Here is a 16,499-nt window from a genome sequence, read left to right as displayed (position 1 = left end):
CAATAAAATGCTGGGCGCAAAAGCGAGCCTTATGCAGGCTGCACAGTCTTCGAGCACGCGTGGCTGTGAGGAAATGTCAGGCACGCGGGGAAACCAAGGAGACCATGGTTTGCTATCTTCACATGATTCAGAGTCTACCACAGGTCACAGGAAATGCATAAGTTGCGTTGCAAAAAGTTCATAAGTTTACGTTTGACTCCCTGTGAATGTGACCATTAAATAATCCAAGTTTATTGACACTTTCTTATATGTTTTAATATTGCTTGCGATGCCTTTTCTGTGTTGATCACTCCCTTCCTTGCTTATTTCTGCATAGGTTTTTTTCTTTCAGGTAACACTACTATTAATGGGGCTGAGTAGGTAGCCAGTCTGTGAACATACAAATACCAATGCCTTACACTGACACCTCTGAGTAATCCTACGACAATCAATTCCTTGCCATATGAAATGCCTCATCAGTTGTTCTTGATATTCTTATAATCGTTGTGCTCGTTAATAACCTTGCTTGCATTTTTTAGCCTCCCCAGGGTGGTGAACATGCTGCTAGCATCTGCCTAGCCTAAAAAGCAGGAAAGAATGGCAGTCGTAGAAAACACTAACTTCGAAAACACATTGCTTTCAAGTAACAGGCAGCTTCTAGCCCCTTAGGTCTGCATGGCAAAGCAATTTGCCAGAATGCAGAGAAAGATGTTTGACGACTGCTGAACACCTTCCACCATGCTGAACACCTACCACCACGCTCAACACCTTCCACCATGCTGAACACCTTCCACCACACTGAACACCTTCCACCATGCTGAACACCTTCCACCACGCTCAACACCTTCCACCATGCTGAACACCTTCCACCACGCTCAACACCTTCCACCATGCTGAACACCTTCCACCACGCTCAACACCTACCACCATGCTGAACACCTACCACCACGCTCAACACCTACCACCATGCTGAACACCTTCCACCACACTGAACACCTTCCACCATGATCAACACCTTTCACCACACTCAACACCTTCCACCATGCTGAACACCTTCCACCACGCTCAACACCTTCCACCATGATCAACACCTTTCACCACACTGAACACCTTCCACCACGCTCAACACCTTCCACCATGCTCAACACCTTCCACCATGCTCAACACCTTCCACCATGATCAACACCTTCCACCTCACTGAACACCTTCCACCACGCTCAACACCTTCCACCATGCTCAACACCTTCCACCATGCTCAACACCTTCCACCATGCTCAACACCTACCACCATGCTCAACACCTTCCACCATGCTCAACACCTTCCACCATGCTCAACACCTTCCACCATGCTCAACACCTTCCACCATGCTCAACACCTTCCACCACACTGAACACCTTCCACCACACTGAACACCTTCCACCACACTGAACACCTTCCACCATGCTCAACACCTTCCACCATGCTCAACACCTTCCACCACACTGGACACCTTCCACCATGCTCAACACCTTCCACCATGCTCAACACCTTCCACCATGATCAACACCTTCCACCATGCTCAACACCTTCCACCACACTGAACACCTTCCACCACACTGAACACCTTCCACCACACTGAACACCTTCCACCACGCTCAACACCTTCCACCATGCAGTATTACGCCATTTCCATGCAGTAATAGCAAAGAGAGAACTTTTCTTTCTTAATTCTACTCAGGTACTTTTGAATTCCCATTTTCAATCACTGTCACCTGTATCTTGGCATCACAAAGCAGCTAAATTTCAAAAGTTAAGCACTTGCCAAGCTTTCAGAATGAGAAAAGTATGACTCTTTCAAGCTATATTATCAGTAGAGGCTAAACTGCATTAAGGGTGTATGGCCCCTAAGTGTCTGGGCTCTGAAATAAAAACAATGTAACAAGGTCTAAGAAGCAAGCTGGAGCTCCAGTGACAGCTGCTAAATCATAACAATCCTTTATACGGAGAAAGAGCTCAGAAGTCAGCAGAATAATGCTTTGTCTGAAATGGGTACATCCCAGTTCTCAGAGCCTATGCCTGTGTGGTTCCGTATACCTAGCACGACAAAGGGACATTACAGCTGCAATTAAACTAAAGATCTTAAGTTGGGGCATTATCCTGGCTTATTCAACAGATTCTAATATACTCACAAGGGTCCTTCTCAAAAGGGGGGTGCGTGTAACAGTCATAAAAGACTCAATGAGACAACGTTTTTTGAAATTACAAAAGGTAATGAAATGGATTACCCCTCTAGAAAGAATTTTGCTCAGTGAAACCCACTTTAGTTTTCTGACCTTCATAATTTTGAGATAACAGCGGTGTGCTGAAAGCTACCAAGGGTGTGGTCATGAGTTAGAGCAAAAGTAAGGTAAGAAACTGCTACAGGCTGCCGAGTGCCTTCCCTCTAAATGGTGAGTTGACCTCACTGTAAGCCTGTGCAGTAGGCAAAACTGTTATACACTCCACAGAGTGTTAGAGAGAAACTAATGTAAGTGTGTGATAGCTAACTTGCCAAGAACAGGCATAGACATAATGACACTTCTTACTCTGATATAGATATGTATAGATAGATAGATAGATAGATAGATAGATAGATAGATATAGATATAGATATAGATATAGATATAGATATAGATATCTGACAGATGAATAGATAGATAGATAGATAGATGGATGGATGGATGGATGGATGGGTGGACGGACGGACTGACAGACGGACAGACAGGTAGACAGACAGACAGACAGACAGACAGACAGACAGACAGATAGATAATCATTATACTGTGCAGAAGATGCCTTTGATGTTGTACTTTTATCTTTGTGTTTTGGGCTATGTATAACACATTTGCGTCACATTCTCCACATGCCAGAAACCGCACAGTTCTTTTCTATTAGAACATATGACTTTGTAACATGTTCCTGCCATCAAGATGTGCACACATTATTTAAGTGAAACAAGCATGAAATCTACAAGAAAAATAAATATAAATCGCGCGCTTTGAGAATGATAAGCTTAGGATGCTCTGCTGGCTATGTCTGGGGGAGCAGTCATCGCTCCCCTTGAGAAAGTCAGAAAGCATTTCTTAGGGGGAAACAGGCTTGGAAATCTTTAAGGAGGATTACAGATTCTCTAGGTTGGAGCAAAGTTCTTGTGGGGAAGAAGAGGGGTGGTGATAGTGAACAAGACATGTTCTAAACAGAACAGAAGTCAAAGAAAATCCCAGCAGCAAATGCTGGAACATGGCTAGCACACTGGGAGCTAGAAGAGAGGCCAGAAGTTGGCAGATGTCAGGCATGAAGGCCAGTGCATGCCAAGGGTTTGAAACATCATGTTGTGATGGTTTTAATGGGCCTTAGGGGAACCATCACTGTATCTATCTTTAAGGTGATGTTTAAATGGATCAAAATTACAGAGCAGAAGTAGAAGTCATTGTTACAATCTAAGTGGGAAACCTAGGCTCTTTCTCAAGGCAAAAGCAGTAAATACAACCAGAACCTCCAGAAGCAAAAACCATAAGAACACGAGGGGAAGGGTTGCATATGTGGAACTCAGGAAGCACCCCTGGATGTGGTATGTGTGCTTGTCCCTCAGTGTTCACCAGAAACTTCATTCTATTCTGTTCTAGTAAGAAATGTGGAACCATCGCAGTCTCTGGCTTCTTGGGTACAGCCTTCCAACGAGTTAAAAGCCAAAAGCAAAACTAACAGGTGTTGCTTCTAGGCAGAGGCAGGTAATTGCCACGACGACAACCTTCAGATGTTTTAGGCAACAGCCACAAAGTTCAGAATAGCAGCTGATCCATTGGTGCAGACCCTGGAAGACCTGAATGTTATACACTCGCCCACCAACATCCCACAAATCACCTGTAGAGTGAGTGAAAAATTAGTCTGTTTTTGTTTTTGTTTTTGTTGTCATTGTTGTTGTTGATGATGATGATGATGGTGGTGGTGGTGGTGGTGATGATGGTGGTGGTGATGATGATATTACATATTAGTGTCTAACCAATTCTGCCTGATAAGAAAGATAACGAGATTGTGAACCCAACCTATAGAGGTTTATTTTGCTGTAACCATTTTGCATATACTTAGTATGAAATGCCTAGCAATATTTAAGGGCAGGGGGTCAACCTAAAGCAATATAAAGAGCTCTTGCAGAATGCTTTGCCAGGCTGCCCACAAAACTCTCCCTTCATTGTGCTCCCACACCACATCTGCGTATACTTTAGAGAAGGCACCCATGTGGAATTGCCCACTTCAAGATCCAGAGGAACACCCAGAATCAGCCCTGGCCTCCGCTGTGATTGCGGGTTGCGTGTATGAATGATAAATGGAGTGGTGGGACTGGATGGTGCAGCAAAGGAAGAGATGAGTGTAAACTGAGGACGGAGCTCGGGACAGATGCCTGGACATTCGCTGGACAAGCAGAGAAAGATGAGCTTTCGGGAACTAAACACAAAGAGAAGAAGGCATAGGCTCTTTGTAAGGCTGGTTCAAATAACTATCAGTTCCAGATACAGCGTATTAGATAAAAAGACATTGGTAGCTGTGATAAGAAAGACTTGGTGTTCTAAAAAGAAGAAAGAATGAAGATTTATTGCAGGGAGGGGAAGATGAATAGGCGTGGGGGGATCTCTAAAGGATAACACTGGAGCGGGACCTGAGACTACATCCTGCAGTTCAGGGTCCCTAGGAGGATTGCTGATTGGTCCAGGAATCAGAGTTTGAGTGAAAGCCCTTTGATCGTTGTTTCAGGAAGCCTGAGGTAGAGATGGAACTCCAGGCTGAGGGCTTTACGAAGGCACGTGCTCGTGTTTGAAAACTCTCTGTTAGTGCATCTGTACCAGAGAGCCAAAGCTATGAAAAGAATCTGAAGATTTACATAAGCAATAAAAAGTGAGGTCGTGACAGATTACCGGGAACCTTATACTTTCTAGTATTAATAAGGACCTAGAGAGTGTTTCATTTTAAAGTGATGCTCAAAATCCGGCATTGTGAAATAAGAAGTTCAGAGTCTTCTAATTCCAACTTTTTATAAAAGCTATAAGCTGTTAAGAAATTTGCTAAGAGAAATACACACATGGCTTTCACTTCAACACTCTCAAACTCAACTACCACTTAAGGGAAGGAATGCTACCTTTAAAAAAGTACTTTTTCTCTTGAGTTCAAGAGACGTGCGTAAGAGATATAAATCATCTTTCCTGAGGTCTCTCTACCTCTCTGCTTTTTATTCTTCTTCGTGTCAAAAAAGTCTAATGAGCCATGTCCAGAGCTTTCATAGCACAAAGAAATCTAGAAAGACGATCTTAGACTTCACTTCATAAGCCTATAAATAAAACAAGAATGATCAACTTTCAATGGTGATGAGTTTAAAGCTTTTGTATACAAGTCTTCAACAGCCTGAGAAGGAAAGATTCAGTAGCCTTCCAGTGAGACTGTTAGACCAGTTTTGCTGAAACAGAACTGACGTGAACAATAGTTTTAAAAGTCAGTCTCCGCCGGACCCCTTGACTGTTAAGATTCCGTGGCATATACAAACTCAACCCATATCATCCCATTCTCCACAGAGCACCAAACGCAAATGTTGAAAAGTCCCAACCAAAGGGCCGGAGTGGAGTTTAGTGGCAAAGCATTGATCTAACACACAGTCTAGCCATGCTCCCACCCTCAGCTCCACAGAAGTAAAAAGGGGAAAATGGTTATCAGTCAAAACATTAATGCCAAGAAGATCAATGAGAAGGCCCCACCTCAAGTCCTTCTAAGAGTTTTGTGGCTTCAAATTTTGTGTTCCAGTATAACCTATTTTGATGTGATTTTTTTTTAAAAAGCATTCAATTCTATTCCTTTTCCACGTGGATGGATACCCAGGCACCCTAACACCTCTGGCTTCAGAGACCATCCTTTTCCTACTGTGCATTCTCCCTTGCTGAAGAGCAAGCGAGCACATACACGGAGGAGAAAGCAGCTGGTTCTGGGCCCAGCTCTGCCCTATGGGGGCACCATGTCTGTTGTAATCCAGTGCCCATGTAGTTTTGACAACTCCGCCCTTAAAATTCATTATTTTTAAAGTCACCAAGCCGTGGTGGCCTCAAAATTTGTTCTTCTTTCTCAAAATTGCTCTGGTGATGTAGATATAGGTTGAGGTCCCATGTGAATTTTAGGATTCATTTTCCTACTGGAATTTAGCTAGCTACTGAATCAAAGCTACGGACTTCTTTGGGTAGTGCAGTCTCTCTAACAGTAATAAAGTGTGGAGTCAGTGGACCCAGAACATCTCCCACTTACTTCTGTCAGTTCCAGTTGATTCCTTCAGAGTCCTATAGATTGCCATGCTCGTGGCTTCAACCTCTTTGATCAAGTCTGTGCTTTATGATCTATTTGTATTTTTGCATGGTGTAGTCATCAAATGTGGCACGAAAGTACAATCAATAATGCAAAAAGAGTCTAACTGTGCTATATCACAGCAAAGGAAAAAGCAAGCAAACCAGAAAGATTAGGGAAAGTGTATCTGATAAAGGGTCAATGTCCAAAATATATCAGGTACTCCTACAACTCAACAGCGATGAAACTGCCCAGTTCTAAAAAGGAACGAAAGGTAGACTTTTCTCCAATGGTCACAACAACAACAGAAATGATCACTGGATGTGCAATGGTATTAATACTCAGAAAAACAAATACACCCTCGCTGAGATAGCCCCTTGATGGTGTCAAGATGGTGAGATAGCTGTTGTGTTGCTGTTTCCTCTGGATTCAAAATTCCTCTGAATTTTCCTTGTGGATGAAAAGGAGGTCTCTTGAGATAGAATATCCTAAGACACACAAGGCCTCTCCCTGTGGTTATAGAGGCAGTGAACGGTTACTGGACAAAAGAACTTCAGTAGGGATGCCTACAAATTGTTCTTTAAATTCTGTGGATGACAGTTTCATGAGTCATCCACTATTCTGGGGAGGGATGTCTGCTAACACAGCTGCACGAGTCCCCATACTACTGAAGGTGACACCTATCTCACTGGTTTTTTGAAGGCTGACTTGAGTGGAATCATATCTTTGTCAACAGTGCCATATTTAAGGTGAATAGATAATTATTCTCATCTACTGGGGAAACATCACACGATATATCTGGCACCAAAACACAAGCAAAGAAAGAAACAAAGAAACAAAGAAAGAAACAAAGAAGCAAAAATAAATAAGAAACTATATAAAACTAGGAACTTTATGTACAGCAAAGGAAAGAATAGTTACAACAGGATGCCCAACAAGAACCAACATAGCCAACGACTAGTGGAACAGTAGTATGGTCTCTGCTACGAGTTAGAAGACACACAGCTAAGGCCGAGCTGTCTAAGGCTGAGGAATCTCAGAGCAGCCATCCTCCTGTCCTTAGTATAGAACAGCACGTTTCCTTGAATGCAGTGTCCTGTGTAATTGTGGGGATGCCCCTCAGATGACCAATGAACTAGAGACTATATAACAACTCTCAAAAATCGTATGTATAGGATAAAATAGTAAACACAGTAGAGTGACAAACACGTGACTGCCCCACTGGGTGGCATGAGTGACTGCTCCACTGGATGGCAGGATGTGCAACTGAACCCCATCTGTCTCCAGGAAAGAGCACAGGAGGAACAACAATGCAAAAAACACAGGAGATGAGATCCTCCATACAAGAGTGAAATTGGTGGGGATGGGGGCTGGGGGTGGGGGGATGAGTTGGGGTTTGCTAGTTACTGTGCCTAGCAAGGTACAAAAAGGAGTACGAATTTAGTTTTGTGCTAAAGAGATTCTTGGCATCCCAACATCTGGAATTTTTGGTAAAATTTGAATGGTTGGGAAGGAGAAAGCAAGGTAAAAGTGATAGACGATATTGTTTTAGGAAGGAGGGGGAATCAATGAGTCACACTGTAGGTGGGGGCACTCAGATGGGCTATCACAGTGAACCAGCATGGTACAGAACTCTGCCTCCAAATTACTTGAAGTGGGCAAGACTCTAAAAAGAAATCCAAGGAATCCTGACTGCCTACTTGGGAGGCAGTAGGCATAGGTACAGACAGACCAGTCTTAGTTCTGTGAAAGTGGAGAAATGGGTAATAAAGTCACACTTCTATGAGAAAAGACGTCATAGCTGGACAATACAGGGAAGTACAGTGCCTGATGGACTGGCTCAAAACAGCCATTAGGGATGCTTGACTTACCACCAATCAAGTTCTCATGAACACCAGGGACTGAAAGACAACAGAGAAACAGGTGCTAAGAGAAAATTGGGCATGGGAAAAGGCAATGTTTAGCAGCAAGTTCACTGGGCTTAGTGTTCACTGGAGAGTTAAGAAGGAAGGTAATTGAGTAATGACCTTGTGACAGAATGGGATGTTAGCACTTTGCTGAGCTCCACAACGAGACAGGACCTTTACGGGGTAGGAGAGGTTTTGGAGGATCTAAATGGTTAAGCTGGGGGTGGGGATGGGAGTCATAAGATGCTGAAGTACTTATAAAGGGATGAGAATGGGGAGAGACAAAGAGTCAGCCTCAGGTGGCTGTAATAAAATTGTGTCAAGCTGGAGTTCCAGAGAGACAACTAGCAAAGAAAAAAAAATGCATGCTGATGGGTTATGAAAGGTTTTATAGCCTGCACAGAGATTCACAGTGACATACATGATAACACAAAATAGGTTTAAAACAAGATTAAGCTTGTCTTCGGGGTGGGCAGTTATTCCCTCCAAAGGCTACTATGTACATTTCTCCCCTGCATGAGAATAGACACATGGTGGAGATTGTCTACCCAACCCAGGGTTCTGTCAGTCGCCAAGTATAGCCAATGGAAAGGCTATAGCCATGACATTAAAGCAGAGCCTATCAAAACCAAGCACTCTAGAGCAGCACTGAACAGTGTCCATTGAAAGTGTGACATCTAACCAAGCTGAGCTGCACAAGGTGTCGTCGCTGAGCCTATTATGAAAGATGGAGAGGCGTGGCAGTTCTTCAGTAGTGCCCATGAAGAGGAAGCCAGGAGAGGGTCTCCAACTCCCTACTAGAATTATTGGTGAAGAAGCTAGAATTATTATGAGCTGCCTGGTCTGGGTGCTGGAACCAAACGGAAGTCCTAGGCAAGGGCACCATGTGTTCTGAACAGCTGAGTTTCTCCAGCTCCTGATTTAGTTCTTATTTTTTTTTAAAAAAAAATTGAATATATCTCTCAAAAGTCTTAAACCTAAACACAAAAGTCATATGAACCTGATCACCATATTGCAAACTCAAAAGAGGCTTTATTTCCTTCTAAGTACTTCATAGGCAAGGGTAGGCTGGGAGGCTGTGGAATTGGGGGTTGCAGGGTTACTGTGATGATGCATCATGGTACTGCGATTTCCGTTCTTAGAGCTAAAATGAGACAAACACACGTCAGTCACCTGCTGATTTACTATTGTAAAGCTATGGAGATAATTATTCCAAGTAATTACTTCATAATGAACTTTATCACTTCTAAAAACACTTGCACAGATATTTCATTTGATTTTTGAAACCAATTTGCGAAACAAAGGTTTCTCATCTCCCAGTGAAGATGAAGTGCCCTACACAAACTCATGTGGCCAAGAAAGAAAGGCCTACAACTGCAACCCCGGAACTCCTGGGGCCAAATTATGCCCTCCCTTCAATATCATCCAGCCCATTGGGATAGAGTGATAACCAAGGAAGTAAAATCCCAAATATAATGAACTTCCTTACACTTCAGTTTCTTTCAGAACCCCAAATCTTTATTTTACATCCACATCTTGAAGTCCATACTGACTGTGTGAGCTGCTCCCTGCCGCTGTTCCTCCATAACCTGCTGCCCAAATACACTGGCTACTAAATTCTGCTCTCCTCTTCAGAAGTCCATTCCCATGCCGACACGAGACAGGTAGGAATAGGGAAGACTGGAGACAGTACAACCTGGATCCCAGGATTCCTGAACAGTCCTCATCAACATGTGAGCAACGGCAAGAGTTGGGGAAACGTGGAGTCATCTACCCCAACAATTAAAATGTCTCTAGAGTAAGGAAGATTTAATGAGAGTTTGGTAGCAAAGATATAAAGTGGCTATGGTGCTCATTACAACAGCATGCAGTTATGAAATACAAAATGTTTATGGGGCAAGATATTGCTTCACTAAGAAATTGTGCAAAACATAGAAAAAATGGTTCTGAGGATGTGTCATGAGATTCCTACTTTGGAAAGGTTTCCAATATACAAGCAGGGTGTAACTGAGGGCTGGATACAAATTAGTAGCCTCCAAAATGCTAGACTTAGGCAGACAGAATTCTGCTAGGATTTGTCTAAGAGGCATGAAAATGTTTGCACACACAAGAACTCACACATGAATACATAGCAGAATAACAGAAATTATGAAGGCCAAAAGCTGAAAGTAATCCAAATGTTCTTCTATTGATCAATGGACAAGCGTGTACTATACATACGATGGGGTATTTTCAACCATCCAAAGAAGTGCTGGATTTATTCATATTCTAAAGGATCATTGTAGAAGAGTGGGCAGAAAGGTAACCAGAGCCAAAAGTGCTGGGTGGGTGGGTGACTATAAGGCAACAGGCTGACTGCATATATGATCTCACATCATGTGTGTGACAGCATGCACAAAACCTATGCAAGTCCAAGTCAGACCAAATCTCAGCACTGGGAGGGAAGAGGGCCATGGGCTTAAAGCCCCACTTATAGCTAAGGGGTTCTCAGCAACTGATGTCTGCTGGGAATGGCGCAATGAGTTTTCTTTAAGACAGTCCCTGGTAAGTCAGACAAGCTTCAAGGGAGAGCCACAGATCTAAGAATCTAGGGACAACACAAACTGGAGTAGAAAAAAAAAGGAGGAGACAAATTTCGATGGGTAGGGAAGGTGGGGTGCATCTGAGAGGAGTTGGGAAGGATGGATATGATTGAAATAGATTATATAAAACCCTCAAAGACCTACCAAAAGTGAAGTTAAAAAACAAAAACAAAAAAACCCCACCAAATCCCTGCTTTAGTAACACCCTCTCCTGCCCTCTGTTCAGTTGTTACTAAACAGACTGGCTTGTAAACATGTGCCTAACTTCACGCGAGCATGGGACCTTGAGAATGAAAGGACATGTTTTTCTGCATATATGAGCCATTATTCATAGTATGATGAGAAAGAGTTTTAACAGTGACAGTGGTGTGAGCCCCAAACAACACGCCTACCCAAGCCAGAAGGCTGTGAACCAGCCTTGATTTTCTTTTCCTCTCTTACCCTCAAATCCAACCCATCTTGATCTCTTCTTATTTTAGTGTACCAACGGCCTTGTTTCAAACTTATGTTAATTAATCTTCATTTAGGTCAGAGCCAGAGCCACAAGGCAGTCCCCCTTCCCTCACTTCTTCCTGCCAAGCCCAGTATCCAGCTCTGCCATTGTTTGCAAATACAAACATGGTCAGATCTCTTCTTCCTCAGAAAGATCTTCCAACTGTAACCCACTGCCCATCACAGCAAACAAACACAGCCCTTCTCTATCCACAGATCCAACTAAGCCCGAATGGATGGTATAGGGCGCATGGAGAGATTGCATCTGCCATGAACATCTACAGACTCTATTTTCTCCTCCTTATTCCCAAAGCAGTAAAGCAACTACTACCATTACGCTCGTGGTTTATTAGGCATCATGTGTGACCTAAAGGTGATTTCAAGTCACCAGAGAATGTGCATACAAGGTTTACAAATACTCGATTATTTCATATAAGGGATGTAACTATGGGTTTTGGTATCTTAGGGAGGCCTTGGAACAAATCCACTGTGGATAGCAAGATATCAAAGTGTTACTTTCCAATAAACATTATATATGATCCTAAGCATACATAAGCAAATAGACATTTCTAGAACTGTCAGTTCTAAATTTGACTCCTAAACCAATTTATGAAACAACAAATGAGCTGCTTTAATGAAATTCCAATTTTTACATCTTTGATGATGGAATTGAATCATCACTTTCTTTCTGTTTGTTTCCTGTTTCATTTGATCGCATGCATCTACAGGAGCCCGAGTTACACCATTAGTGGTCAGCGATTATAGCAGGCTGCTGGTTTTCCCGAGAGGCTGCCTTTCTAGCTTAGTCTGTTGTTCGTTAAACCGAGATGGTACCATGCAAACAAAATAATCCTTAGCTCATAGCATTTAATTGCTGGTGTCTTCCTGGCTAAAATTTGACGTGTAACATTTAGAGTATGTATTGAAGGCCTTGGTTTTCAAAGTCCAAAATAAAGCCGACTTAGTGTGACCCTGGGTCTTCTCCCTCAAAGCTTTGAAGACCAAAGTCCGATCTACTAAAATCCCAACCCTCACTACGGCAGACACGATCTTTTGTCATGTGGACTACATCCATCTCAATGTACTTTCCAACGTTGCCATTTTCTCTAACTCGGTTTCCAACGTCCACCTTTGTGGCGGTGGGATTACTTGGCTCCTGCACTTGCTACGCCCTTCCACCTGAATTTCTTATTCATCTCACTGCAAAGGATCAGATGATATTTAACTTCCCTGGGTATACTGTGTCAAAACCCTGCATACATCTGCCTTCAGCATGTGTGTCCTACATGAGATTCTTTCCTTGCAGCTGTGAGCATCTAAATGACCGGTTGAGCTGCCACTCAGTCTTCATGGTGTCCACACCTAGTATAGCTTTCAGTAGAACCATCACTGGCATCAATAGCAGTAGCAAGTCTCGTGGTCACATGGCTGAAACTGCAGGTTTTCCCATGGGAAGCCAGAGACTAGTCACTCATTCATTTGATACTTTAGGACCTAAAATGTTGGAGTGAGGTATAAACCACATCCTAATCCCATTAATTTTAATGTTTACTTCCTTTAAGAACAGCATCACAGTTCCAATAACTGGCCCAAATTGGGATCCATCTCAAGGACAAGCCCTAACTCCTGACACTATTACCTATGCTATGGTGTGCTTACAGACATGAGCCTAACATGGCTGTCCTCTGAGAGGCCCAACAAGCAGCTGATTGAGACAGACACAGATAGTTACACCCAACCAATGGTCTAAAGTGGGGGAACCCTGTGGTCCCCCACAGGGGGTTTAAGGAAAGGCTGGAAGAAGCTGAAGAGGAGGACAACCCCACAGGAAGACCAGCAATCTCAACAAACCTGGACCCCCAAGATCTCTCAGACACTGGGCCACTAACCAGGTAGCATACACTAGCTGGTCCTAGGCCCCCACACATATACAGCAGAGGGCTGCTGAGTCTGTATAGGAGAGAAGACACACTTAATCCTTGAAAGACTTGAGGCCCCACAGAATGGGGTGGCCTGGCTGGGTGTAGGGGGTTGTGTGGTGTGGGGACATCCTCTTGGAGACGTGGGTGGAGGAATGGGATGAGGAACTGTCCGAGGGCAGAACAGGAGGAGGTTAACAACTAGGCTGTAAAAGAAGATTAATAATTTAAAAAAGGGGATTGGGGATTTAGCTCAGCGGTAGAGCACTTGCCTAGCAAGCGCAAGGCCCTGGGTTCGGTCCCCAGCTCCGAAAAAAAGAAAAAAAATTTAAAAAAGAACAGCATCACTCACCCACGAAGGACAGCAGGATGGCCAGCAGCACGATAAGGGCGCAGATGCAGGGGATGAGCACAAGCAGGAGGAAGCGTAGCAAATTTGCTGTCACCAGCTTCTGAGGACAGCCCTCGCCCACGCTGCTGTCTGCTCTCAAGACCTGATGGAAGAGAGAGAAATGAAACATGGTTTTAATATCACACAGAGGCTCTGTGGCTGGTATGAAATTTTATGCTACAGCGTCCTTTTAGAAGAGCACTATTCCTAAGAGGTTTGACGCTGTGTATTTGAGGGCCGGAAATAAGGTAGTCAAAAAATATAATATGCAAAGCAAGTGAACAACTGCATAGACAAACAAATCCTCTTCTCCCTCCTCCACTCCTCCTCCTCCTTCCTATTTCTCTTCCTCCCCTTCTTCTTCCCCTTCCTCCCCCCACTCTTCCTTTTCTCCTCCTTCCCCCCCATGTAAGGCAATCACTCTACCAACCTTCCTTCTTGCTTTTTTGTTATACACTCTGAAATGTTTTTCATTAGATTAACTTTTAATGACATTTCAGCTTGTTTTTCTTAAGAAGCATTTATCACATTAGCAGAATTCTAAACACTTATGAATTATCATGGCAAGAACTCCGCTGAGACAGATGTAAACAACTCAGGGCTGTTTGACACCGTGATCAAATACTGGTGAGTACATAAGCAGGACACTAATTAGACTTCATTCTTACTTGTCTCAGTCCCAACGCAAGTCTGCATACGTGCGCGCGCAAACACACACACACACACACACACACACACACACCAAGTTTTTAGGCAGTAACACTTCTATAAGGTTGAGTGTTGCTGAGCACATATCTACTAACAAGTACAACAGGGAGAGACTATCATGGGTGTCAGTGGCCCAGAGCCACTCAGAGGGTGTGCCCTGCTGCTCACGCTCTCCCACAGTCTATCCGTGAGAGAGTATGCAAGACCACACGGATGGCTCAAATGTTCTTGTCAGCAAATGCTTTACATTGTGCAAAGTTCAAGCTCCTGTCTGGGAATTTGTTTATTACAAATGGCTAGATGAAGGCAGGGGCTTTCTCAGCAGAAGCCTGAGATGTTGCTAAAAATGCTTCAAGGTAGGACAGCTGCTGCCCTAGTACCCAGGGCAAGCATAGCTCCTGATCCTTGAACCCCAGTCTTCCTCTTCTGACAGCTTTGGTGCACGTCTGTTAACCTCTGTAACCTTTTGGAATACAATTCTTCAGTCCTAAACTTCCTTCTTACTATATTGTGCAGATTCTGTTCAGGGTGCTGAGCAAACCCAAAATCAATTTGCTTCTCTTCCCTACTTCAAAACTAATCCTTCCCTTATTTCTGTATGTTCACAGAAATTCTACTATTCTAACAACCCCAATACCAACCGCATCTCCTTATGAACCTGCCACACGTGGCAGTACTCTTCCTCTGTAATAAATAAGCAACTCAATGAAAGAACGGGTCTGCATAAAGCCTTTTGATCACTGAGAGCGCTCCAACAGAATGCTCCTGAAGTATTGTTACAATGTCCTGGCTAGCCCATCATTTCCATGACATGCAAAAGAAAGAACCTGGCAAATCTGATCGGTTCTTCTGAGGCATACAAGAAGTGCTCGCCACAAAATACAACGGTGTCTTCAGTAACCTTAAGAATTCTCCATAAAAGACACTGTTTGAAAGGACTGTGAAGTTAGCTTAAGAAGAGCTTCATTTATAGGCAGGCTTCGTTGTCTACTAGTGCATTTCCACTGCCCCTGGTATAAGACACCAGTGAAGGTGAGTTCATTTAATCAGTCTATAGTTGGTTCTCAAGCAGATAGAGTGATGGCATAATAAAATAGGAAGTCTATGACAGCACCTTAATCACAGCTCTGTCATTGGACAGGAGGACAACGATCAGATATGTATCTGATGGGACTGATGGCCAACAGAGACAGTAACAGAATCAATTAACTCAATTAAATATTGAATGCCTGCAATAAGTCTAATGACCAGTGATCTCTCCAAAGCTCCTACCTTATAGAAGATATATTGCCATGGAAACTCAAGGATAAGAATATGGTTTCCCGAGGAAGGACTACAAGAGGGTATGCTTCAGAAAAACAAAAGTCTAAGAAAAGAAACCCTGGAAAAAAGTATGTTTGAGGGGAAAATATATCCAGAGAGATAAAGGTCATGAACTACCTCTGACTCCTCTCCTGCAGTGACAGAAGCCATCTCATTGGGAAGATGTCCATGGAACTACTTTAGGGATAACTGTCCCAGGCTATCCACAGTGGCTCGTTGCTACCCAGAATGCTGTAGTAAAGCCCAGAAAAGCACACTCAATACTCACATGGAAAGAATGGGAGGCAAGGAGTTCTAGAATCCCGTAGAAATGCATAGCCAGAAGTGGGTAACCTCCAGAGACTATACTCCTGATTAGTCTATATACTCTTACCAATGGCTAGGAAGTCAATCCCTTTACTTTCTTTTCTTTTCTTTTTTAAGTAAGAGAAGGGAAAAACTACTTAAAGCAACTCCGTATTTCAGCACTGTCTTCTCAGTCACATGGTTTCCTGCATACGCTTTTGGCTCCTGAACACTGTGTCTGGAAATGTTTCGTCAGTTACAGGTCTGTGAACTCTTCTTAACAACATAGATCTGTGTTAGTCAGGGTTCTCTACAGGAATAGAACTGAGAACAGAGACATGGGATTTAGGGAGTCCAAACCAAGAATCCACTGGTTATTTGGTCCATGAGGCAGGGTATCTCAGCAGGTCTTTAGTATATGCCAAAATCCCAAAGAAGTGGGCACCAATGCCAACGAGAAAATAAACTTGCAGACAGGCAAAGAGAAAAACGCTTCCTTCCTCCATACCTTTGATATAGGCTACCAGCAGAGATGTGGCCCATATTGAAAGTGACTCTTTCCACCTCGAAAGATCC

At 43.3% G+C, this 16,499-nt stretch overlaps 1 protein-coding gene across 2 annotated transcripts in view; it reads right to left on the bottom strand.

Annotated features, from left to right (window-relative positions):
* The window catches only part of Corin (corin, serine peptidase), a 230,059-nt gene that overhangs the window by 167,826 nt on the left and 45,734 nt on the right, over positions 1-16,499 (bottom strand). For both annotated transcript variants that reach the window (XM_008770139.4, NM_182473.2), the window contains exon 2: positions 13,569-13,710. In XM_008770139.4, coding sequence (XP_008768361.1) covers positions 13,569-13,710 — 142 coding nt within the window. The remainder of the gene's footprint in view (positions 1-13,568; positions 13,711-16,499) is intronic.

This window comes from Rattus norvegicus, chromosome 14 (genome assembly GCF_036323735.1).
Source record: "Rattus norvegicus strain BN/NHsdMcwi chromosome 14, GRCr8, whole genome shotgun sequence".
In the NCBI taxonomy this organism is placed as follows: Eukaryota; Metazoa; Chordata; class Mammalia; order Rodentia; family Muridae; genus Rattus; species Rattus norvegicus.
The sequence above is the reverse complement of the archived record's forward strand: the minus strand, read 5'-3'. Positions and strand labels throughout refer to the sequence as shown.